Source organism: Epinephelus fuscoguttatus, linkage group LG16 (genome assembly GCF_011397635.1).
Source record: "Epinephelus fuscoguttatus linkage group LG16, E.fuscoguttatus.final_Chr_v1".
Classification (NCBI taxonomy): Eukaryota; Metazoa; Chordata; class Actinopteri; order Perciformes; family Serranidae; genus Epinephelus; species Epinephelus fuscoguttatus.
This window is the reverse complement of record NC_064767.1, coordinates 28172743-28200357: the sequence shown is the minus strand read 5'-3', so window position 1 is coordinate 28200357 and position 27615 is coordinate 28172743. Positions and strand designations below refer to the sequence as shown.

At 41.7% G+C, this 27615-nt stretch overlaps 1 protein-coding gene across 4 annotated transcripts in view; it reads left to right on the top strand.

Annotated features, from left to right (window-relative positions):
• LOC125903363 (signal-induced proliferation-associated 1-like protein 2) overlaps positions 1-27615 on the top strand; it is a 101105-nt gene that overhangs the window by 53235 nt on the left and 20255 nt on the right. For all 4 annotated transcript variants that reach the window (XM_049600249.1, XM_049600251.1, XM_049600247.1 and 1 more), the window contains exons 7-13: positions 2067-2224; positions 2892-3468; positions 12242-12516; positions 19071-19325; positions 23744-23890; positions 25402-25505; positions 25588-25676. In XM_049600249.1, the coding sequence (XP_049456206.1) occupies positions 2067-2224; positions 2892-3468; positions 12242-12516; positions 19071-19325; positions 23744-23890; positions 25402-25505; positions 25588-25676 (1605 nt within the window). The remainder of the gene's footprint in view (positions 1-2066; positions 2225-2891; positions 3469-12241; positions 12517-19070; positions 19326-23743; positions 23891-25401; positions 25506-25587; positions 25677-27615) is intronic.

The following is a 27615-nucleotide window of genomic DNA, read 5'->3' as shown; positions in this document are numbered from 1 at the left end:
TGACAACTTCATACCTGCCAGAGAATGAGGTTAACTATCTGCACAATACAGCAATACAAGCAGTCCAAATTGCATTTGAGGGAATTTGTCTCCTTGGCTCAAAAAAGCCTAAATTGTGTTAGCGTAATAAATCTCCCTCATCCAGAAAGCCCTTGATCTTGATTTCAAACACAATATTTCAGAATCAGAAAATGAAGCTGTGTAAACTGTGTTTAGAGTGGTGCAACTGATGCCACAGACAGTCAATTTGCCTCTTGACTTACAAATAACATAGTAATAATAATAATAATTATAGCTGCTGCGCAGCGATGGGTTGGGTCCGGGCATTTTTAGGCAATTCTGAGCAACAAACAGAAGAATTGGAAGACATTTAGGAATTTAGCAACACAATCTGTCTTTGCATCAGCTGAGGCTTGAACTCACAACCTCTGAGACTAAGAATCAATTTCTATCTCACTGAGCTAATTAGTCAGTGACGATTAATGTGTAGCTTCACAAATTGACTAAGCCAGACGTGTAGGTTTAGCAGCCGTCCATGCATGGAAAAGCAGATTTCAAACCACTGTAAAAAAAATTCAGTTATCGAAACAAAAATCTGAAAATACACATATTGCATCTAGACAGCATGGAGATGTTGGTAATTTGTTTGTAACAATGATTGATTTGCTCCATAAGTGAAAAACTGATGTTTAAATTTGCCATTTTTGCATTGACTCCAATTGTTCACATTAGAGCAAAATTCAAAATGCTGTCAAAAATTCAGTTTTTGAGATAAAATTCTGAAATTTGCCACACATCATCTACCATGACTCTAGAATTTTGTCTTTTTTTCATGAACATTGAAGATTTATTTAGCAAGAATTTGCATGTATATGTTCACAGTACCGTTTATGTAACGTTACGAAACGTAGTTTTTGTAGGACAGTCTGAAGGTGCTCTATAGCAAGTTTGTTGTCAATTGAGCAAAAATTGTGGGAGGAGATAGGTTTAAGAAGTTTTACAATTTTTGAAAAAAAAAACAGAGTGATGAACTTCATAATTTTTAATAGGTTTAAATGTACAAAAGTTTCTTCAGTATTGGGGCTACAGTTTGATGAAAGTTGTGAAGTTGTAGCACGTATGGTTGATTTGTTAAGAATTTTCAAAGTTTTGAACTTTAGACGCTTGCTGTAGCGCCACCATCAGGACTATTGGCTTGAGTTTACAGCTGAGGATATCTGGCATGAGACTGGACCTTTGTGCAAAGTTTGGTGAGTTTTCACCCATGGGAATTATGATTTCCTCAGAAGAAGAAAGAAGAAGAAGAATACCTAGGATTACAATAGTGTCCTGGCAGCTTAGCTCGGACCCTAATAAAGCAAAAGCAGAAACAGGATATTCAAATGGCAATATAGCAACAAAAAGTCCTATCAAAACATAAAGTAAAGTCAGGATTAAGTTGCAATACAAGATAAAATATGCAAAATGTCAATTTAACTAAGTACAAATAAAAAGAATAAAAGCAATATAAGTATAAAGAGACAAAATTGAAATAAAAATAAGACAACATCACATAAAAGCAAGTCTTTTAAGCAAGCTTTAAGAAGAAATTATTGGCTCTGCAAGCCTTATCTCCTGATGCAGGTCATTCCAAAGCCGAGGGGCCCTGATAGGCTTGATTACATTTAGTTTAAGCTGCGATTTTGGAAGAGCCCCACATGAAGACCTAGGGCTGTGAACTGGCTCTTATGGGGTCAACATTTCTGCTGTAGCTCGGGGCCAGACCCAGACAAGCTTTAGAAATGATCAATAAAATCTTAAAGTCAAATCTGAAATGAACAGGGAGCCAATGGAGAGAAGCCAGGATTGGGAAATTTTCTGTCAAAACCAGTTAAAGCCTGGGTGGTGCATCCTGAACGAGCTGGAGGAGATTATTGAGACTTAAAATTCCTTGGCTTGTCCACTCAAATGCTTTAAAGCTAGACAGAGTTCACCTTTACAAGCGAACAGTTGTACTTTATTCACCCTTTTTGTGATGCCTTTTCTCCTTGTTCTGTATTTGAATCCATTCCTCCCTCCTCTTACAGTTACTAAGGAAGAGGCACATTGGCAATGATATCGTCACCATAGTATTCCAGGAGCCCGGGGCCCTTCCTTTTACTCCAAAGCACATCCGCTCTCATTTCCAACATGTGTTTGTCATCGTCAAAGTCCACAACCCCTGCACTGATAACGTCTGCTACAGGTAAACACAACAAGCATGCACTACGCCTGCAAGGCTCTCTCAAAGCTATTCTATCCTGGCTGATGAAAATGGAAAGGGTGAAAATGCAGCATCTGTATTCGGTGGCGTCTAGTCAAACTGCCGAACATTAGAGCGCTTCACCATGGGATAAGACGCAAACTAATATCCTCAAGACAATTTAGGGGAATGTGTTTATCTTTTGATGTGCTTTGCATAAATGTCTTCATGGCAAATGGCTCTACATGAACTTTTAAGAGCACTTAATTTGAAAGAATAATAATAATAGCCTGCTGAGTGCTTTCTGTGGTTTCTGTCATGACTTTACAGTAATGTGCAGGAATCACGGGGCTCTTTTGATCTGTTCAGTGATGATACAGCTATTATCTTCAGAGACACCTTGAAATTATGACTTACGACTCTCTCCTCGAGTGTTTCTGAAGTCAAGACGACTCTTGTTAATAACATAGCATTTGTTGAACAGAGCCAGATTAGTCTGAGCTCCTCTCAGTCTTTCCGCTGGAAATAATTTCCCTGAAAGCCATATAATTTCAACACTCTTCAAATGGCTGCTCATTAAACGTACAGTTCAGTATATTTCTTCACTTCTTTTACGTTCTCTTAACTGTCACCGCTGCTTATGATTAATTGATTCCATCCTGTTTTCCAGCGTGGCCGTGTCCAGATCTAAAGATGTGCCTCCGTTCGGCCCCCCTATACCCAAGTCTGTAACTTTCCCAAAGTCAGCAGTTTTCAGGGACTTCCTGCTCGCCAAGGTCATCAATGGAGAAAACGCTGCGCACAAGTCAGAGAAGTTCCGAGCCATGGCGACTCGTACGCGGCAGGAGTACCTGAAGGACCTGGCTGAGAACTTTGTTAGCACAGCTACTATTGACTCTGCTGTCAAATTCAGCTTCATCACCCTGGGAGCCAAGAAGAAGGAGAAGGTGAAACCCAGGAAGGATGCACATCTGCTCAGTGTGGGGGCCATCACCTGGAGCGTCCGTGCCCGGGACTTTGGCCAGTCGATAGATGTGGACTGCTTGCTCGGCATATCCAATGAGTTTATTGTGCTCATCGAGGAGGAATCAAAAAATGTGGTCTTCAACTGCTCTTGTCGTGACGTCATTGGATGGACCTCAGGGATTATGAGCATTAAGATCTTCTATGAGCGCGGGGAGTGTATCATGCTGTCTGCCCACGACAACTGCGGAGAAGACATCAGGGAGATGGTGCAGAGACTAGAGGTAAGATCCTTAAAGACTCAACTGTACTAATCTCTGTAATTTTAGAAGTCTTAATGTCCTCTGGAATAGACCATAGGGGGGAGTAGCTGATCCTTTGTAGCATTCTCTACACTCATGTCTTCAGCATCAGTCTCAAATCATATCACAGCACACAACAAGATTTTAAAACACTGTATCCACCTCTCAGAGGGAGTAATTCATTCCCTGTAGGAGTTCACTGTGGCTAATTGAGGGTTCCGTCTTAGTTTGGCATCCAGTTTATTTTTGATACAATGAGCATATTTCAGTAAAAACAATTAAGCCGTCACAGCAGTGGTGTGTCAAAATTGGTTTTAATGGGTCGGCCAAGGTGCAGCCCTGGTTGGCACTAATACACAAACATGCACACATTAAAAAAAAGACTTGAGCATCAACATTAGCTAAATATTGATGACATCTCCTCACGTTCAGCCACAGGGCAAGTTCTGTGCTCTGGAAAAACAGAAAAAAAGTCTAGGCTGTATCTTGCTGTGCATGCTGTATTTATCTGCTGCTCAGTTTGGTCACTCTTTTGGAAATGACAACATGAGCATTGGTCTTGTCTTTTCTCTACTTTGCTGGGGCTGCATGTTTGTTGTTGTCTTCTCTCTAAAGCCCAGTACTGACCAAAGACTAGATGAGACAATGCATCAGCTTCATAGCAATGACTCTCTCCGCTTTAACTTCACACTTGTCAGACTTTTTATGCCTCCATGCTGGTGACAGTCGTAGCCGGAGGCCTTATGTTTTCAGGTTGTCCGCCCCTCCCATTCCTGTTAACACATTGAACATCTTGAAGGAATTTTCTAAAAATTTGGCACAAGTGTCCCTGTGGACTTAAGGACGAACTAAATCGATTTTGGTGGTGGTTGAAGGTCAAAGGTCAAAGTCACCGTGACCTCACGTGTCTCTCATTCACATGAAGGCCATATGTCAAGAACACCTTGAGGGAATTTCCTCACATTTGGCACAAATGTCCACATGTACGCAACGATAAAGTGATTTGATTTTGGTCACTCATCTATATTTGAAGTATTGTCTACTGTCATGGCTACATATGAGTCTGGACAGACATGGATATAAACTGCTACTTGACTGGTTGGCACAAGGCATACAAGTGCGAGGTGATATTCCTAGGTTGTAGATGGATATAATTTATAGCATCTAAAATATGAATGAGGATAGTGATAGTGACATACTTGCTACAGTTGCCACTCTAGTAGTGATGAAACGATAGCCCCTTTTACACTGCCAGATTTTCTGCCAATGTTGGGCCGTTTTGCTGGCAAGCTGCGAGCGTTTAGACACACAGAGCCGGATTGGCATGGTGATCCGAGGTGCCCAATTTTCCGCCTCATAGGATAGTCATATTGGCAGAACCCTTTTAGTTTAAGAAGACCGAGACAGCCTTCCGCAACAGGAGGGGCTGTTGATGACATGTGGGAAGAGCTGTTGATGACGCCGCACATGCGAGCCACTGGCAGTGGATAAACAGAAAACAGCTGATAGCAGGAATTAGCGAGCAGCTAGTAACAAGAGGGAAACGCAAACCTGACAGACACAGTAAAGATGAGCAACTGGGGAGACAAGGAATTGTACGCCCTCCTTGCCCTCGCAAACGAAGAGGCCATTAACCATCAGATGATGGGGACGGTGAAGGATGGGCTGACTAACAAGAGAATCGCCACAGGACTGACCAGCTGCGACTTCCCTCCCACGTCACTACGTCACATGCTGACCTTCACGTTTTGTTACTTGCTCACGCCCCCCCATTGCTCCAAAAAAGGCACATTCTGTATAAACAAAAGTAGGCAGATGGCATTTTGCCACACTCCGCGGTTTTGTTTTTATACTGCCAATGCTGAACAAAGACAGATTGGGCTTTCCTGCAAATTTGCACAATTCCTATTTACAAAAAGGCTAAAGAAAACATAAAAAACTAGAGGGTTTTAGAGAATTTTTAGCTGTTCATGGGTCCCTCAGAGGAATGTCCAGTGGACTCATACTAATTTATACCAAGAACTACCACAAGATCTCTCCTCTTTTGTCAGTTTCTCCTGTCTATTCCCCGAGCAGTTCCTCGTTTAGAAGAGCTGTTGTTGCCTCTAATCAGCAGGGAAAAAAACTAACTCTCAAGACAGCATATCACCAAGGGAACAGCTAAAGATAACTCTTCCCAAAACTTTCCCATTTCGACCAGCTGACAATTTGTAACTGACATGACCAGCTGACATTGCTACAAGCTGATTGCTTGTGTTAGGCTGAGACAGGCCAGCTCACACCACTGCTACTTTTCCCTGCAACATTCTAAAACATGTTAGTCTCATCATGAATCTTTGTTCTGAACTGGGCCTGATATGACCAACAGCCAAACATATTGGTTAGCACTACTGCACCTTTGTTGGCAGCTGATAAAATGGCTATTTCGTAGCTTATGAAAACCTCTATGTAGCAGTGTTAGTCCCACTATCTACTGAAAAAGCCCTTATTTGTTCTGAAAAGGAGTCCACCAGTATATCCCTCTTAAAAAGAGACCTATAAGTAACCCCCATGAAACACAGTAGTAGTCTGTCATCAGAACTGCCCAGTAAATCTATTATGACTGTGTTTCACACATAAGCTGCAGGCCTGTGAAGGAAAATGGATGCCTTTACTTTAAACGATGCAGTGAGGCATTTTACTTTGGGATAGTTGTGGTCGCTCTGTGGTGAAACAATGCATTCTGCAAATATTGCTCTTACCATTGTAGCTTTACTACTTACCACAAACCTTGTTATTCTATTTTCACCATTATGCCAGCATGACTGTTGCTTGCTCAACCTATATGTATCCTGTCAAGTCTCATGTGTTGTAACTCTGCTCTGAGCTTCTGGTATTTTCTTTTCTTGTGTTTCTGTCACTGCCTTTTAAGTCAGCTTTGGAAGGAAATGGCTGACAGAATTCCCCCAAAACTATTTGTTTTTCTGACCTCGTCTGTCTGCCGGGTCCTCTTTGGGTTGTCCAGAGACAGGAGTGTCTCTTGAATGTGAAATTGTAAAGTGAAATCAGAAGAGAGGATTATAGACCTCCTGATGATAGCTTTTTTTTGGCTTATCACATAGAATCAGCAGAGGTGTATAGTTAAACGTTTAGGTCACACAGGTACAGATGTTGTCCTGCATTTGATCAGAATAAAACATTATGAAACAGCATTTTCATTAAAAAAACACACACAAATCCGGAGCTACTCCCTGTGGCAGACAGTTAATGGGAGTGAAAGATTAGCGATTATGTGACTTTGACCCATGCTTGATTTTGCGGATGTCTGGGCACAGGTACAGGAGGAAGTAGCTTAAACAGGACACCAACCCAGTTTTGAGGGGGAGGAGAAGAAACAGAGGCACGTTTTTCTGGGGGTCTGACAGACTAAGAATAGAGGACACTTGGCCTCACTTCTTCACTCCTCTTGAGAGCTATCCACTTATTTCTATTAAACCCTTTCTGTACTTCAGCCTTGGCCATCTGTACAACTCTGAGGCTGTGGTTACATTGTGTGATTTTTCTGGGGGTCTTCTGTTCTACAAAAATAGGTCAAAACACCTGGTTCCTCAGTCGGACGCTGGCATGCGATGCCCTGTTTCCGCTCCTTGTGTTGGTGCATAGGCTTTGCTTTTCCCATTCTAGTTTCCACAGTTTGTTTACTGAATCAGGCAGCCCTTTGTTTCCTTTTAATAACATTGAGGTTGAATCCCAAAATCTAAACCTGAGCTGTGCATGACCCTATTTCTGCCTGCCTGCCTGCATACTCTCCTCCACTTATCCCTTTGGCAACCTCATCAACAGTCTCGAAATTTCCAACAGACCCCAGCCAGCGTATCATTGGTTCAGCCAGCAACATGGGAGTAACAATCCATTTCCTGCAAAACACATAAAAAAGAACCTCATTCTTCTGAGGATTACGATAGACAGAGATAATTTACACCTTTTCTATTATCGCCTCTTGCAGTGAACTATTTTCAGAAGAGCTTGGAAATTAGAATGGGCAAAAGTAAATGTGCACATGAGCACAAAGATTTTGCATATCAACCACCTCAAAAAGATCCCGAAGAAGTATTTACCATAATTAATCTTAAAAGGACACGGGTGTCATTCAGTGTCTACTCAACTCATCATAAGAAAGGACAGAGCAGGATATATTAGCATTTGTGATTAGCCAAAGGACATCGCTTCCTCATTCACTATGCTAATATCCTCTCACATTTACCGTCCACTCACCCACGGGATTTGTGAGGGATATTTCACAGGAAAAAGCTCAGAATAAGTATTAATAATAGGGTGGCTATTTGTGTTACTCACACAGACAGTGGGGCAGCAGCAGTATGCACATTTGGAAATGAGCTGACCGTGCATACTTTGCCCCAAAGGTGTCTGTAATGTCCCAGAGGTTGACTCGAATCATGTTTCACTGGAAGGATTTACAGACTGCTGGACCTGTGATGTAATGCGAACCAGAGTGAACAGATTGCCCACTGTAACACACAGAGGCGCCCGGTGTGAGAGCACAACTAAAAGCTTTGTGATAACATCCCGATCTTCAGGGTGTTGCTGAGTTGGGTGGCCGCATGTTTGACTTTTATGAGACAAGTTATCTTGGCTCAGTTGGCATACATATATATATATATATATCTATATATATATATATATTTTTTTTTTTTTCCGTTTTGTTTTGTTTTTTTGTTTCCTGAACAAAGTACAGGCAATCTCCAACATTGCGTGTGTTTCTGTATGTACTGTATGCATCAGCAGCCCTACACATGAAAGCTTATTACTGCATCTGCTGTAGATTTGAGTGAGAGAAGAGTCAAATTTGCACAATAAAATGAGGGGAAACTATGATTACAGTAAAAACTGTTGGTAAGCGATAAATCATTTCATGTAATTTCTCTGCAATTATTCTCTGGTTCTAGCTTCTCAAATGTAATAATTTCATACTCTTTTTTTTTGTCATACATGCAAGTAAATGGAAAACCCTAGGGTTTAAAAAAGTCAGTCAGATAAAACAAGGTATTCCAATACATCCTGTTTGGCTGCTGTAGATTATTATGGCTATTTTTCACTATTTTCTGACATCTCGCAGACAAAATGTTGAAAAAAAATGATCAAATTAATGGATCATGACAAAATTGTTTGTTATGGTATAATCTGTTAGTGGTTGCAACAAATTAATATATTTATGATTGATTCATTGTTTGATCTATAACAGATCCAAAAATATTTTTAGAAATGCCCAAAGTGACATCTTGACTTTGCTTTTTTGGTCCAACCAGCAGTCTAAAATCCAAAGACATTCAGTTTAATACTACACATAACAGAGAAGAACAGTTTTTTTCCGTTATGCTTGATTAACAACTTGAAAGAAATACTACTGATTTTCAACCAGCTTTATGTTATAACAATGTGGGTAATATCCGTTAACGAACTAAACTTTCCTACATGTTACTAGTACCCAGATCTCCCTGCTCATCTCTTGGCTCAAAAACGCATCATCCAGCAGATTTTCGCTGGCTTTGGGCTGTTGTTCGAACTACAGATTGTATTTACACATTTTCGTGTGCCCACCCAGACGCAAAGAGTGTAGAAGTGGATCAAGAGAGAGACATGCCCCTCTCTCTCTCACTCTCTTTCAAATTTAAATTCAGATGGCTTCATTGGCATGATGTCTTTCTCTGTCTCTCTAAGCCTCTCTACGAACCCCATTTCTCGGCTAATATGTTGTCAGAAACATATTTTAGTGTACTGTTTGGCTGTAATATGAGAATTTGTACACAGGAAGCTGGCACCATACTGTTTCCTGTATTGTAAGAACAAAAAAAAAATACTGAGATCAAATGGTAAAACTAAGCAGTGCTGATCAAATATGAACCAAGATTCTGTTACTGTGTTGCCTATTTCTCACCATGACTGCATTTATAGAAACATATTTTAGCTTACTGTTAAACTGTAATTTAAGATTGTTTGTCAGCAGCCGCCCACCATATATGTCCTGTGTCAAAATTGCCAAGCTCACGTTACATCACCCACCAGCAGGAGCATTTATTGGTCTGGCAGGGCCCAGTGCATTCTAATAGTTGTAGGTTTTCTACCTTTTGAACGAGTGCCACAGCCCTTTTTGTCTGTTTTCTCTGGTCATGTAGCACCAATGTCAAAGTATGTGTGTCTTTCTACTGCACAGACAGTCTAGTTATATGAAAAGACAATCTTTCAATCAGTGGAATACTTATGTAAATGATGACTAGATTGCCATGTTTGCTGTTGATAAATCTTTTGTCAGCTATCAGCCATCCAATTATTAATCAGCACCATTTTGAGGCTTTATCGTTAACTCCTGACATTAATGTCTTGCTCAGGCTACTCTTGCCCCATTAAGCAAAATTGTGTCGTATCTCACCAGAAGCCACTGTCCTAGATCTACAAATTGATTCACAAATATTCAGCCCAGAGGAAACAGGCGACCCTAGATTTCCCAATCTGTGCTTCAGTTCTTTGAAGTTGAGTGGGATGACAGGGTTTTGTCATGTCTGTGAAACATGCTACTACAGATGGTGTCATCAGTGTCAGAGCTCCGTCTGACTGTCAGACCTCTCACTGACGATCATCACCAGCAACACTGCTAGACAAGAGATTTGAGTCTGGTGCTGTTTGTTTCTTTAGGGCTGTGCTGTGGTTTTATGTCACCAGTCACACACACGCACATCCACGCTGCCAGACTTCATGTCACCATCCTTCATCAGAAGAACTTTACAGACCACAAATCCCTCCTATGAGATAATGAGTTAGATTCCGCCGTTATAGATTCAGGCCATTTGGAGGAGAACCTGTGCACATTAGTTTTCTGGATGGACTGAATAAAGGGCGTTGATGAAAGCATTTAGAAAGCCATTATTTAGGCCTAATGAATTTCTGACAAAGGGCAGTTTGATTCATGGTCCCTAATACCCAGACCAATGTCTTCTTCAGACACAGGCCATTTACTTCCAGACTTCACACCCAAGAGAGCTTTCGGACTTCAAATTTCCAATTTCTTTTGCCCTTGATGTTTTATGCAGAGCGAGTGTTTAGTTTGTGGAACATCTCACCAATATAGTTTTATCTCTTTTTGACAGATGAATCTTTTTATTGCAAAACTGAGACTGTGACATTGCTTATTTTACCAACAGGACCAGTCGTTTCCTAAGTACATAAAGTTTTAGGGTTGTGTCTGACTATGAGATCCATCATGGTTGTCTCGGGTCCCCTCTCACACAGCGGGGTAGGATTTCTGCCAGTGTGAGAATCTGGTGGAGTGTTGACAGGCCATAGTCTGAGTTAATGTGTCCCTGAAGCCAGCTGCCACTCTGAGGCAAATGGAGGCAGTCACCCACAACTGAAGCCTAAGACTAATCTGATGGGTGATTAAAGCTCATTGGATGCAGTGTGAGGTTGTTTTCCAGTGGTTGTCACAAGAAAACTTGTCGAGTCCCATTGTGTACCCACACTGCAGTGTAGCATGTATATTAACTCAGTCACTTCATGACATCAAGGTAGGCCGCCGCTTTTCATCTCTAAGTGTGGTGGTCGTATGTTTTTACTGAAATGTTGCTGCTGAAGCAAGGGGGTTGCCTGAACTTCAGTTGAACCTGAATTGCATTAAAGCAGAGGCTTAGGCCAGGCCACCGCTGAGCAAAGTGAGCAGCTTCATTTGCATGCAAGGACGTGATTGGACAAGAACCAGCATTAAGTTTCATCCAAGCACACAATTGGACCAACAGCGACTGTCCGCCAAGTAGCCGCGGGTGAAGTCTCAAGTCTCTGGCTGCAGTTGCCAATATTTTGAAAAAAGGGGTGAAGAGATCATATTGTGCTCATCAGCTGCCAGTTGATACAGATTATGTGTTGGTGAATAAATGTGCTCCAAACTCCTTATATGGAATCCACTCTGGTCAATGGGCAAGGCAAGGAAAGTTTGTTTTTATTGCACATTTCAGCAACAAGGCAATTCAGTGTGCTCTACACAAAACATCTACACAACATGCAAAAGGATCACATTATGAAAGGCCATTTAAATACAATTAAAACAGTCATTAAAGAGTCAAGCGAATAGAAAATCAAAACAAGCTAATGGACATTACCATTGAAGTAAGTCCCTGTCTCAGGGGCCCAGCTGATCCACATTCCCTACACAGCACCCACAGAGCCACAGCACTGTAGTTAAAGTGTCCATAGAGACAGGTGCATATTTGCATGTGCAGCACATGTGTGTTTAAGCTGCTTTCATTCAGCTCTGAGGCTAAACCAGTTAGCTCTGTCATGTACCCTCTTATTAACTTCTGTTTTGAGAGGTTCTTTGAATTAGCCAAACAAACATGCTCGTGCTCTTCTGCCTAAGGACAGGATTTTACTCTGCTCTAATAGTATTTTTTTTCCCGTGTGTTTGATGTGTGTTCCTTGTGTAATAAAACCCACACACATCTGTTAAAAAAGATGCACATTGAACACTGTTGAATGGTTCTGTTAAAATAAACTGTATTAGCTTAGAAAGTTCTTATGAAAGGATATTAAGATCACTCAGCTTCCAGTCTTTCTCCATCCAGCTCATGCTTGTTTTCTGTTTTCTCAGTGTTTCATATGTCAGACTTTGATTTCTGCTGAAGTGTTTCTGAAGTGCTGCTGTCTTTATGCCTCTGGATCAGTGCAATCAAGACAAAGTTGATGACATTGATTTTGATTCTGGTTCCAGATCACCACCAGAGGCTGCGAGACGTCAGAGATGACCTTGCGTCGGAATGGCCTCGGACAGCTTGGCTTCCATGTCAACTTTGAGGGCATCGTGGCTGACGTGGAGCCCTTTGGCTTTGCCTGGAAGGCGGGGCTGAGGCAGGGCAGCCGACTGGTGGAGATCTGCAAGGTGGCTGTCGCTACTCTCACCCATGAACAAATGATCGACCTGCTGCGCACATCCGTCAGCGTCAAAGTGGTTATAATCCAGCCTCATGAAGACGGCGCCCCCAGAAGGTAATTCCTTGCCTTTGTTTTCTTACTTTCACTTAAAAACTACAAACAAAAGATGCTACAAAACATATGCAGGCTTCTTATTGTCTTTGTTTATTTGCTGCTGTGCTTTGGTTAGTGAAACAGAGAAGCAGGTGCTCCTCAGAAATCTATGAAGTCACAACAGAAGAGTAGTTTCTTTTTTCCCATTTTTCCATGCAGCTGGCGTAAATTAACTTGACATTTGCTCTCATGTTTGATGATTAGCATAAAGAAATGCTTACATACTGTTTTTGTAGCACAGGGGTTGATGTTGTTCTCTGCTGATTTCTCTGGAGAGGGGACTCTCTTTGTATTGATGTGGCTTTGTTGCAAGAGAAAGCTCCAGCAGGGCTGTAGAGTCACGCAGACACGGACAGTCAGCGTTTCTCCCTAATGATAATGAGAGGAGCGTTTTTGATTAATGACTCAACTCTCGCTGCCATTGTCTGACAGCTCACATTTGCAGATTGCTTTTTTTCTAACCTCGCCCAATCTTCTATTCAGCAATTAGGATGGGAGTGTTTGGCTTTTTAGGGACACACACCCATGGGGTACACTCCATCGCTCCCATGATAAAAAGAGAGAAGCATATTTCAAATGATCTTTTGTGATGGGAAGAGATGAAGGTCTGTCTGAAATGTCTGTTCTGAAAGCACATCTGCTTGTTTTGTCTGTGAGGGACAGACAGCTCTGTGAACTCATATCCATCACTCTTTCACACTCACATTTTCGACATCTTTGTTTTGGTCGTGCTTCAGGCTGACAGATTTGTGTACCAGCAAATGCTTTTACCACTTTGGTCACAGATAACTGCAGCAGAATGTCTTGACAGTGTGCAGAGGGAATAGCTCCACTTAATCCTGTTGTGATGTTGGAGGTAATACCTGTACCTGTGGATGACAATTAACTAATTATAATGTAGGTTTACGCTGTGTGCATATGTGTTAACCCCGTGCATTTCTAAACAAAGTGTTGATGGCTGAAGAATCTTGATAAATGACAGTGGATAAGGGGTTTTAGATGACATCTGTTATTGAAGATTAAGTCTAATGCATATTTCTGGAACATGATATTAATGACAGTCTTGCTAAAAAAGTCCTGTATGAATACGATCTTCAGTAGCGGCCTGTATACATGTGTCATTATGTCAGAGACTACATACTAGGCATGTGTTTAACTGTGTTTCAACTTTTTGCTCTGGTCTGGCAACAGAGGGGTAACATATTTGCTCCCCCAGATGGCGGGCGAACACGCCTCGTCTGTGAATCCAACACAGCAGCCTCTCTGGCAGAACCGACGTCTAATCCTCTTACCACGATCTGTGATGATACATGATGATACAATCATAATCGCAGTTCAGAGAAGCAGAAAGCAGACAAAACAAACATCTTCCAAAAATGGCTCTGTGTCGACAAGCACGTGTCCGGCTCTGCGGAGATGTGGTTACAGAACGAAGGATTCTGTAAGGGAAGCTTTTTGACATGGTATTTGTGTCAGTGGAAGGCATCTGGCTTGGTTTCACTGATATCACAGAAGCCTGTGAAGACACTTTAGACAGCCAATTGAGGATGGTTTTAAAAATACATACGCTATATAGCACTGTGCCCAAAGGAAAAAATTATATCTTGATGTATGTCCATAATGGGTGGTATGATGCATAATTGAGTGAGCTTGACCCACATATGGCATCGCTAACAGATGCATCTGGCAGATTAGTAGGTATTACTGTAGATGGCTATACTGGTCAGAGCTGTTGAGCTGCACTGGGAGATTTCCTCGTCTTACTTAAACACAGTTTCTCCTCATCGTCCCATGAGAACCAAAAGGCTCCATCACGGGTCCTGTGAATTTTCTCCCAAGGCTCCAACAAATCGAGAGGTGAGAGGTCAGGTGAAGAATCTCGAGGGCCCTCAACTCTTTTCGCTGCTGCGTCTTTGAGTTGCTAAAGTGTTGCAGTCAACAATAAGTGCTCCAGTTTCTCCACTATTATCTCAAAGGAAAGGAATTCAGCAGGGGCCCGAAAGGCCCCAGTTAGTCCCCTGTGGCCAGAGAGATGGGGGTTAGTCTAACAACAATGGACAAGAGTCTCATGACCTCCAGACAATGTACCCTGGCTCCACACTGCTACCATGACATGGAAAAATGTTTTCATAAGCACATGTTGGGGCTGGAAGATGTATGTTTCCTCCTTGGTGTTTTTAAATTGTCAGAATAGTCTCTTATTTTGGGATTCCTTCAGATTCATCAAGGACTGATGGGGTCATCTGGTCACTAAGATTATGTTGGTTTATTTTTTTTTAGGGAAAAAGAACATTTAGTCCACTGTGTAGAACTGTTTGGAGACAAACCACCTAAAGCTGGGTATGCCCTCAACAGGGTTTACCCTTCTCAGCCTGAAGCCAGTGGAGATATGCCTCTAATATTAGCTGTACGTTGTACTGTATTTATTTACACTGGAGGAAGGATGTGGTTTTAGCCCAGTGCAATACCAGAGGCTTTTCCATCATCACTCTGAAAAGCTTTAAACAAGTTCAACATGTTAGCCTTGGATCAAACTAATGAGAAAAAGATGAAAAAGATTAGCTCTTTGAAACAGGAATGCGATGTGCAGAACATGGCAGTGATTGTATGTTTTGGTATATGGTCATCAGAGATGAAGGAGTAAACAAGAGGATCAGTACAATATGGACTAAAATGGATGATTAGTACAAGACATACAAACAGTAACAGAAACAAAAAAGCAACTGTATTTTCAGAGTATTGGACTTTTATGTGTTTTTGTTTGAACAAATTGTACATTTTGGCTTTTAATCACAAAAAATATGCTTAAAATGGTGGGTGACCCAAATTTAAGTGGGTTCAACCTGCAGCAGCCCCCTGTTGATAATGAGTATTGCCTGTGACATTCAGATGGCCACTTGTGACCTTTCCTTTGAAGTGTCATCAGACTTGTCATGATGGATTTTCATCTGGACTGAAGTTAAGCTGGATTTCTCACTTCCCATGCCGACACCCTGTGAAAGAGAGCACCGCTAAACCAAAACTCAGAGAACCTGCATCACAAATTGCTCGGCTTAATCCCCCCCAACATTCTTCACAGGAGGCGTTCTTCCCTTTTAGATCAGTTTGCAAAGAAATCATTGAAAGGGGCTTTTCCCTCTTTTTTTTGCAATCCAGTGCACTTTTCTACACACCTTACTTAATGAACCTCCTGACAGTGTTCTGCAAAGGGCTGGTGGAGGTCACAACCTCTGTGGCTCTTTGCTGTGACATGGAGTCTGACTGTGGGAATGGATTAGCATGTCCATCAGTCGCTGGCCATGTCATCAGAGTGACAGCTCTCTCGCTGAGGTCTAAGGTCCTGTTGTCACACTGATCTATTGTAATTCGTTAAGAGCCTCAAGGAGCTGATTGTTCACCTCAGACTGGTCGCAGACTCTTTATTTTTTTATTGCAAATGAGCAGTGATGTCATTTTAGTAATGCCACTCCATGTTGTGGCATTGTGTTGTCAAATTATTTCCTTTAATAAGTCAGACGTACAGTAGCTGTATTTTTAGTTGACTGAATGTTTGTTTTAAGTTTCAGTTGTACACCTCATGGCTCATGTAGGCCATTGTGGTATAATTTATAGCCCCTCACATTTAGCTGGAAGAGCAGCAGCAGTTCTTGGTGGAATCGAGGGAAAGCAGGCAGTATTATTTCTCAGCAGTTCCTGGCTTCCTCCTCTGGATGTGTCTCCTCCACAACCAGCCTCCAGCTCAGGTTTAACTGTTGACCAAACACCCGTTTCCTGCTGTTTCTCTGTGATTTATACACAGCTAGTATGACTCCCCCCATACATTACAAACAAGAAGCACATTCCACATACATCAGGCCGATGTGACGGCTATTTCCACTTCCTACCAAGTTTGTAAAGGCACTGAGGGAAAATATTAGGCTCATAAGAGAAATTTAACTTGTCAGTTCTTGCTCATTCTGGTGCAAAAAGGAGAGCAAGACACAACGGCTGAGACCTTTACTTGTTGACAAGCTGTTAGCGAGGTTTAGCCTGTTCAGAGAGTAATGATGTGTGGCAACCTTGCATGACCACACACACAAACAGTTCATCAAGGTAATGAGTGGGTTAGCAGCCCTGTTAAAGACCAATAGACCAACAGTTGAGATGTAACGCTCTTGTCAGCATCCTTTTCTTCTGACATGAACAAATAGACATTGATAGACCACAGGTTTCACAATGAAGGAAGTAATGATTATATATAGGAATGGCCATTTGTATATCAAACACTCACCCTGTGTTACCTTGAAAGTGTGAAGAAAAAGTTGATTTTCTCACATGCCTCTATGGCAAACGAAGAATCCAAAAAACAGAATATTCTTGATGAAATGAAATTAAAGGGGTATTGTCCAAGTCTTATTAATCTAGTTGCATTTTTAGTACTTTAGTACAAACAGGCAGCCCTTTCTGGCAGGGAACTCACCCAAAAGTGAAACATATCAATGCTCTTTTCAAAGCCAGACTCCATTCACAAAAACATGAATTTTACCTCACTGAACATGGGAGCTGCTGTTCTACCGCTGCCTTTGTCAGTAGCTTATTTGTCTTATTATGTTTTTAAATTGCAGTTGTTAAGCCCCGCCCTCTTTTTTGCTCCAGTTCATGAAGAATTTTCATTGTTTTTGGATTCTTCCTTCACCAAAAGGATGCAAGAAAATGTTCTCTCACAAATTCAATATAACACTTGATGAGTAGTTGATTTACACATGATTATTTCGTGGGTGAGTATTCCTTTAAATCACCAATCTCTAGTAGCTTCACTCAACAAGATAAATTCCTTTTCCCTTTATGGACATCAGTGATCTTCTGATGCTTTAATGCCACTCATTACTGTCACTGCCCCACATATCAAACCAGTGATGCATGCTACATACATAAAGTAAATAAATAATGTAAACTATGGAGGATGTAGAGCACACCATTCTCAGTCCTTCATCATGAATGAGGCCAGCTTGCCGGTGACATTGACCAGATGTGAGAAAATCTGTGGACAAGGAGGAAGCGAAGGATGATCTTCTAGTTAGATCTTCTAACACCCACAGCTCCAGTGGGAGGCCAGCTGTAAACAGCCCAGCCACCCATGGCCCAGTTTGATGAAAAGGTCTCTCTGAGGGGGATTACTCGCCCCCTCTACCACAGTCTTTGCAATCAGCCAGCGCACCCTCCTAAAACTCCGCTGTGTGTACATGTATGACCACAGCAAAGTATACACAGCTTTCCATCCCCCAGTGGATTCTGGAAAATGGACTTTGAAGGGGGAGGGAGGTGTAATCATTAGGGTCATGCTTGAGATGCTTTTGGAGAGCTAGCAAAGCACCCGGGCTGTTTAACCCCGACCCACCACCCTTGTAAACCCCTCGTCCTTCCAAACATACACACCAAGCCCCAGAGATTAATGTTGCATGAAATGGCATCACAGGCCTTGTCCATCCCAGAGATCCTCAGTGTTGTTAGCAGTAATGAGATGGAGACGGAGGGAGGGGAAAGCCTCCTGTGAAGAGCTGCTCAGGAGAGACCTATATCTGATTAAGTGGCAAGCTGAGATTTTCGGCTCTATTAAAATAGGCAAAGTGTTTTCCACTGTTTTCTGTGGGTCTCCAATGTGCCCGCAAACCCTCAGTGTGCACACGCAACTCTGTGTGTTTGTTGTTGGCACACACACATGCCTGCACACGGACACACTATATTTAGACGTCTGCCTCTGGCTAAATATTTCTGACAGCATTAGTGTGTTTTGGTGTAGTCATGGTAACGGATGAACAATTCCCCTCCCCCCCAGTTTTTACCCAGGACATCAGGGTCAGTTGTGTTGTACAGTAAACATCTGTTATAACTAATAATTTTCAACCTGTCTGCTCATACAAGAGCAAAATGTTATTAAATTATCAACTCAATGGGCCAAAAACCCCCACAATAAAACATGAAATGTAATCTGAAGTTTAATATTATTGCATCACTAATAATCATTATGATGTTGTAATGCTGATTTATCGGCTGACACAATCATTATAATGACTAATAATGAATGCAATTTCAGCTATTAAGTTTTCTTATTCTCATGATTCATTGCATCCTCAGTAATGAAGTGTAATTGTAGATATATGCACACTGCGGAAGTCACAATTGTGGAAAAATGTGATTCATGATAATTGTTTGGTTCATGATTAATCTACTGTGTTCCCCAAAAGTAATCTTGCAACTCTCATCAGCTCCACTTCCAGAAGCAATATGCAGTTTTTCTCAGTGATAAAGCTCCGATAAACCTGCTGCACTCTGCCTGCTCAGCAGCACCAAACATGACACTGACAACTTTAGCAACTGCTTACAGCTAAATGTTTGACAAAAATACTACTTGTAGAGGTTAGCTAAGATTTCGGGTTATACTGCAACCTGCAATGCAACTCGGATGCCACTACAGCCTTTTCATCCCGGCCTCATTGCTAACCTTCCACCCTCTTCTCTGTTTCCTTCCCACTCAGGGGCTGCTCCGAGCTCTACCGCATACCCATGGTGGAGTACAAGGTCGACAGCGAAGGTACACCCTGCGAGTACAAGACACCCTTCAGGAGAAACACCACCTGGCACCGGGTGCCCACAGCTGCTGGACCGCCGCTTTCCCGGGGCTCGCCCACGCAGGGCCCTGATCGCCTGCAGTGCCAGCAGATCCTCCAGCAGCACCAGGCAGCTATCCCACGGAGTACCTCCTTTGATAGGAAGCTGCCAGATGGGTCCAGGTAAGGCATGACTATAAAAGACTTTAAATTTACATATTAAAAGAAGTTTTGTGCACTGCTGCATATTGATCCACACGCAGTACAGGACACTGCTTATCTGCCTGTAGAAGAACATACTACTGTTGGGTCAGTATGTGTGCAATTGTTGTGAGTTTAATTTCCTAAAAACTAGCCAACAATCTCACCTTTCATCAGCAAGTCTTATTCAGCAGGAAGGATACACAATAAGACTAAAATCACAGTGGTTGAAAGCATTACACAGATCTCAAAAAATAAAGTAATTAAGTCAGAATATCACAATAAGATCAAGTCACTGCAACATAATTGACAACGCTGCAAAAAAGTAGGTGACTGCAAAAAAAAGAACAAAACAAATGAACAAAATTGTGTTTTTGAGACACTTTTGGAAGTCAAGCTTTCTACTCAAGGTTTTTCAGAAAGCCAGGCGGAGCAAAGCACGCGATCAAACATCACGACGCTCAAAAGATCCAATCCTTTGAGATGAAATCTTTGAACCTTTGAGCCCGTCTCATTTAGAGAAGAGCCGCAGTTACACTTTGAGGGGCTGTTATTGTGTTCCGTTATTTGCATACATATAAATGGGGCATTTTAGTCCAGTGAATTCACGGCTTCGCTTTCATCTCCCTTCAGATGATAAGGCCACACTCAGACTTTGTTCCTGTCCTAGACGGTGTCTCTTTTGGACATCTCCATTGAGCCATGTAAAGCAGTGATTTGTTCATTCTAATGAAACCCCTACAGTCATGATAACCTTTCCAGTGTGTCACACCGACCCCCCCTGGTGTTGCCTGTTCTGACTATACTGGGATAATGGTCGCCTTCTCTGCCTAATCAGAGTCCCTGGCAGCGGGAGCGCTCCATTCTGCCTCGCTCCTTTCTCTCTCGCTCTCTCCTCGTACCCCTCCTACTCCCCCGCTCCCTCCTCTTCCTGCACCCTGCTGAGGAGGAGGTGATGGGGACACTGACACAGCTCAGCTCATCTCATCCAATTACTGCAGAAACAAAGAGAGTGCTCTTTCACGGACCACGATATGTAGCACCCCAGAGGGAGTGGGAGTAGAGGAGGGGGATGAAGGAGACTAAAGAGGGAGGGAGGGAGGGAGGGAGAATATTATACAGTCGCATATTCCAGGAAAATAAATCAACATATAGAATAATTGATCATATTTTTTGTTTTTCAGAATTTTGATCAGTAGTCTGTAGAAGCATTCCCAACCAGGGGTACTTGTACCAAGAGATATTCAGATATGATTTTTTTTTTTTTTTTTTTTTTTTTGAAACACATACAGATGCAGCTGTAACACATGAACATGATGTATTGCGATTGAGAGTGCGTGAAAACTGTTCAGCAAGCAGGCAGACAAATCTAAATATATGGTTAAAATACAGAGCTGAAATATGGATAGGCAGTTGAAATCAGGGCAATAATCTCCTACTTAACACTGGATAGGGGGGACCATTTTCAATCTACACCTTCTGTGACCCAACCCTTGAGGAGGGTGTAGGGGAAATTTCCCCTAGAATACATTATTAGAAACTCAACAGCTTAAATGACCATTTTAGAGCGTTTTGAAACAAAAGTCTTGGATCAGGGGCTCTCAGAATTTTGATGACTGACTGCCATTGTAGCGAGCCAGCCGCACAAGTGCACACACTATGAATTTTTATATCACATACTATACCATGACATTTTTACGACAGACTAACACTTTACAGAAACTGTAACAGTCAACAGTGATATAGCCAACATATTACATTCCAGTCTCATCTCTTTGAGTGGCAGTGCTCAACGGCTGCGTAGCATCACAAAAAGAGGGGTACATTTTGGTCATTTGGCCGACAGTGGGATGGGCATCCCCGCTCGTCCTCCCTCAAATTGCCTACTTGCCATATTAATGTATAAACATCTGAAATATTTCGCTGAAAGTATTTGGTTAAAATAGATTGCTGAATTATGGATAAACAGTTGAAAGAGTTTGTCAAAAATAATGGATAAAACAGTTGAAACCTTAAATCTCTGCCACTTCAGATGGCAGCAAAGATGACCAACCCGACTTACACAGTGATGGCACAGCAATAATACCCACCATTGCATAATTATTAGTGTTAAATAACATCCGGTGAAAATTCAAATTAACATGTATGCAACAGGTGGTGTCAATGAAAGGATATTGAAGTTCGTCTGACAGGGATGTCCGACAACAAAAGGTCGGGAACCACTGATCTATAGAACACACATGAATCTTGATAGCTCAGATAAAGCATCATCCCATCCATACATTTAGCTGAATCCAGACTTGGCACTGTAAAATATGACACCTACTACGCAGCCAACTGGGATTGACCGCTAATCTCTATAGCCTTGAATGTTATTGCAGCGCAGAGAGAAAAGAAAAAGCTCAATATCTCCCCCCTCAGAACTTTACATTATGTCAAGGGAGGAAGAGAAGGAGAACAAAAAGCAGCTGCTGCTGTTTCACATTAAAGCGCCTGAACCCGACTGAGGAGACTAACACTTCAGCCGGGGAGGAAATGTAGCGATCTGGCCAAAGCGTTGGATGATGTGTGCCGCGACTGAGTTACTGACAGTTTAGTGAGTTTCCCATGGAGGTCCAGACAAAGGAAACCTGATGACAAAGCAGAAAGGGAAAGAATTTGTCACCTTCTGAATGGACATTTGTTATGTGATTTTTGAATTATGAGGTTCTACTAGATTATTTTTATGAAATGTACCTTCAGATTTCACATCTTTATACCTTGAAATATTAAAAGAAGGAGGGAGAAAATACACACGTTCTATCATCTGGGATATCATCTTAATTCAGACCCAATCCTAAACGCATTATATGAACAAATAAATGAGAGAAAAGACACAGATGATATTCACACAGAAGTATTCAGCAAGATCCTGGCTGGAGACTTAATGTGAAAGCCATCCTGCCTCTGTTATTGCAGTCTTATTTCCGTCCGGTCATTTAACCTACTTTGGTGTTGCTTGAAAGGAAGGCCTCGAGGCAGCAGACATAACTCGAGTCCAATGTTTATTTTACACTCGAGACCGTAGTTTCTCCTGACCAGGCGAAAAGTGAGAAAAGAAACTAAGATACTAAGTTTCGTCAGGGCTCATTGCAAGAAAGTGAAACACACTTTGATTAGATTGAGCTGAGATAACAGACAAAGTCTAAGCAGGTAAATGACTAAACTTCCTTTAACAGATCGTGTGGGAGAAGATAGTTCAAGAACAGGAGTCAAGTTTGTGTTTCAAGGCAGAAATCTCAAGCATCCTCTCACACTGACGAGCTACTTCTGTCTTTTACTCTACGTACACAGAGAGCCGCACCATCTGGATCACTCACTGAGGCTTATTACCATAACTAATCCATGTTTCTGTTTGTCTTTGGAGAACAAGACACCTTCTCCCTCACTGACAGCTCTCACATTTTCTTAGAGATTATCCACGGTGCTATTCGCTGGAGTGACACCCAATAATAAAGTCATTACCGCTCAACAGTGAGGGAAAGAAGTTTTTCCAGTTGTGAAATATCAGCTTCTAGAGTGTTTAATTTACGCATGGGGTGTAAAATTGTTTCAAATAATAATAAGTACCAATAGAGCAGTGTTAAAATGATTAGAATAGCAATTACTATATTGACTATTGACTTGACTGAATTTATTGCCAACAATTTCTACTGTCAGCTAATCTTTCAAGTCATTTGCAGATTCATTAATTCACTTTTTGTTATCATTGTAAATTAAATATCCGCTGGTTTATGACTGTTGGTTGAACAAAACAAGCTATTGGAAGATGTCACCCTGGGCTCTGGGAAATTGTGACTGTAGTTTTTTAGTATTTTCTGACAATTAATTAAACAATTAACCTTCTGAGACCCACCATACACCTATTTTCGTCCTTTTTGGGAGGGACAGAGGATCTATAGGGGAAGATAGAGGGTCAAGAGCTAATATCACATAAAAGTGGTGTACATCATCTGAAAGTGGGAAGCCTGAAGATTAATTTGAGATGCAGCTCCACACTGTTTGTCAAGTTTTTCTTGTCGCAAATCTGTAACAAACATGTGTTTTGGTTAGGCACCTATTCAAACTTTAGAGTTTCTTATTACACTATGATGGAAGTATATGGTTACCATTCCAGCTCAGTTATGTCTCATAAATTGTTGCAGCAATTTTTGGAGTTGATACCATTTGTTACACAGTTTCGAAGCTAATTTTAAACATTTTTCATCACTCCAGAATTGATAAAAAATAGTCAAAAATTCCTCGAAAATACCACTTTAGGCAGTTAGTTGCAGCCCAAAACAGAACAGACAAATGATCTCGTATACATCCAGTTTTCTATGGCAGCATATTTTACACTTGTGCATCTTTTGCTCCTGCAGAACAATTCAGGATATGGAGAACCCCCAGGTCACCTCATGTAACAAAGGAGACCAGCACTACCGAAGCTCCCCCAGTAACCAGTCCTCCTCCAGTGATCCGGGACCTTGCGGCAGCAGCACCTGGTCCCAGCAGCCTGGATACGATGGGTATGAAACCAGAGCAGTGTTACTTCCTTTGAAACAGCCTCAAGCAGTCCCTCCAGGAATACGCAGTTTTTCAGTAATGAATGCAGCTACAATCAGTCTAAGCGCTATTTCTGAGAACTTGCAATTTTGCAAAATGACAGCAATTTTTCCACATGAAATGACTAAATCATCAGCCGCACTTTTGGCCAGTTGTCACCTTTTTTTTGTGTGTGTGGGTGCAAGGAACGATATCTGACAAAACAATAAAATTATGCTTGCCACGGTTTAATACCACATCCAGAGCTTAAAATTAGGGAAGATGATGGAGGATGATGAGTTTCATGTATAAAATTTCTTTTCATTCAACATTCATTATTATAGTTTCCTCTCAATCATCCCAAAACCTTACTTTTTTATGATTTTATTCAGAAGAACATAAAGGCGACCTCACACATAAATGGCCACTCTGTAAATTAAGCCATTCATTTTTATTACAGCCATTAAAATTCCAAGCCAAGTACAGTATTTTTCAGTATTGTAACTTTGAGCACATCTTCTTTCCTCTGCTCAGAATATAAAAAAGGACAAGCACTTAAGTATGATAGGAAGTGATTAGAAAGAATTCTTTCTTGTCCTTCAGTGTAACCCACTGCGGCTGGAGTGCCATTTTAGCAAACTACACTGTAATTTTGGAAAGCAGTTGAAAAGATCTTTTGAGAAAAAATAATCACAAGAAACAGAGAAAGAGAAAGAGGCTTCAGCTGACAGAGACCCTGCAGCTTCTGTCAACGTGAAAGTAGCAACCACAATTTCCTTCTGTCATCAAAGTTTTCCAGTTTTCATATGTTTTGACCCCTTAACGGTACATATCAATATACTGTAGATCTCTTTTCAATGCTCAGTTCTTTCTTCCTGCTTTCGATCATATAATGGTATGCAGGGGCTTCAGACTGCACAGGCGTAACATCTGTCAGGCTGAGTCTTGTACATGAGCAGAATCCATCAGAGACCAGTGTCTGTCTGTAAGTGGTTACAGACCATGACAAGAGGCTTAGCTGCACACTGCTGCCTTTCTGTCAGAGGCCTCAAAAGTGCACTGAACTCTCAGGGATCACTGTGCCCTGTCAGAGCTGCCACGACGCAGAGCAACAGACGCGTTGACTGGCCGATTGATCTCCGGTTAGAGTCTGAGCTAAAGATCACGCAACAGCACGGCCTCTGTTCATCTGTCGTAACCTTTATTAGCTCTTAAAGGTCTAATTAAGACCCGCATTGGAAAATCTGCTGCTCTTTTTCTTTTGTCAAGAGCAAGAGAGTGCCTGAGTCGAATGAAAGGAGGTCTCCTGTCAGCATTGTGTGGCACCTTCTTTATTCTATTATAAGCTCAAGTGATTCAACCTTAAATGATCTTGAGCTAATTGCCGTGCATCTGTGGTAAATCTATTGAAGCCTTTCTCTGACTAGAATACAGAGCTCACTATATAGAGAGAAAATAATTTACAGCCCATTTTTCCTCCTCTTTGTTTCGCCAGGTGTCCCTCCCCTATCCTGCATGAGCGGGCAGGTGACATCCAGGGAGGAGACGGAGAGATCCACAGGGAGCGGGAGCCCACCCTGGAGAGGACCAGGTCTGCAGGTGAGTCTTTCAACAATGATTTTTGCTGTCTATTCAAACCTGGCACTTCTCCACACTCAGCTCTTTTCTTCTCGGTCCACAGAGGCCAAATGGCACATCCCCTCCACCAAGATCCTGAACCCTCTGAAGCAAAGAGAAGGAGGGAAGGACTCACCCAACAAGCTGTCCAGGGTAAACGTCTGACCTACTTTGATTTCAGTTTGACAGAAGCTGCGCATGTGACATTTAATGGAAGTGATTCGAAATTGAACTTGTTTTGAAGGGCACAATGCTCCAAAGTATTTAATGCAGCCTCTACAGTACGTGTGCTGTGTTTGGAGTAGATGCCCAACTCTGCAGTGTCAGACCTGGTTTACCCCGCATCAGTGTTTGAATTGGGGTGAGGTCAGATTACCCTTGTTTATGTGCTTTGCAGCAAGCAGCAACTCAATTGGGGTATTCAACCTCATGTCGTCCCCTCTAGCCGCTCTTTGCACTTATCACTTTTCCTTCATCAGCATGCTAACGGGCATCTCATCTCATCACCGTTTCTGGTTGTCTCCCACTTTTCTAGGACACATTTTCCTAGAAGGTTGAATATATTAAGTGCTCGAGCCTCTCATTTTCTCCTTTCTCTATATACCCCTCTCATTTATCTTTTTTTTTTTTTTTGGCCCATTCACCGTCTCTCCTTTCGTCTTTTCTTTCTCCTTTGATGCTGGAGGCTGCCGCATACAGCTAACAACATCTTTCAGTGCTTTCAGCCAGTGTTGCATTAACCTGGGCCGCTGGATAAAAATTTAAACCATTCCCATGGCATTCTCTTTCCCTAATGCACAGAGCCTGTTTTTTAGATCAGAGTAGCTGTTTTTTGATGTGATGTGATTTAAGCTGCCTTCATGATTTAGCAGGGTTTAGCATAGCAGCATGAAGAAGACATTACGGGTCATAATCCTGAAGTCTTAGTTAAATATTCTCTAGTTAAGCATCAAGTTAACCCCCTTCACTAAAGGCTTGTTTTTAGTCAGTACATTTAATTATTAGGGTACTGACCTACATTGAGGATGCAAACTGAAGTCAAGACTTCTGGCATGACTTGGCATATTTTTATCAAGCTTGTATCATAAAGAAATTTGGCTTTTTGGTCAGAACTGAGAAAAAAGTGGACGAAAATGTCATACCCCCCTTTAAAAACTTATATAGGGGCCAGATCTCGTGGTTCTCTCACATAAGTACCACATTTTAAAGGGGAACACCACCTAAATTATGAACTCCAAAAAGAAAGAAACATGAGCTGCTCTCCCTCAAAGCCAGAAACCAGAGAGATAAGTCTCAAACATGTGATGTCATCATAGACAATGAATGGAAGCCTGTTTTTTTTTTTTTTTTTGGACCCATGGGATGATTGATTTCTTTTTTATACCCAAATGACCTTTATTTTAATGTAGCATTCTCAGTTCTGAAACAGAAAATGCACCCATATAGACCAAATCACCATGTTTTCCAACAGTAACTTGTGGCTAGAAACCTCTGAACATACAGTTAAACTGCGCAGCTGAGATATCAAGAGAGAATGGTGAAGTCTAGCTCTGGACATATGGCAGCAACATGCTGAATGTTTCATTTTTCAACAGATTTTCATCTCATTCATCTAAAATGCATGTTTGAGGCTTTCATATCTCATTAATGACCGCATTCTTGTTTTGGTTGCTAATTTAGCTGTTGGGCCACAAACGAAAGAAAATGTCAACTTGAATTTACCCCAAACTTGCACTCAACATTAGTCCAACTGGCAGTGAGATGTCACAGTCGGTTAGTTGTACATTTGGTTTCTCAAGGATGCTTGCAAGCAACACAGTACATAAAATGAGCACAGCAGGAACATCAGACAGGTCAGACCAATGATGTGTTACTTTATATCACATATATTTCACATATATCTGCAGTTCTAATCAGTTGCCAGTTGTCTACCCAGAAGTGGTTGTTGTTGTTAGCCTGATTGAATCTATGCTCAGGACATTCCTCTGGGTGCTCTCAGTGTTGTATATAGCATGTTTCCCATTTCATTGTCAAAGGCAGCTTCAGACTTTCATCTTGATGACATCACAGATTTGAGTTTTAGCACTTTACC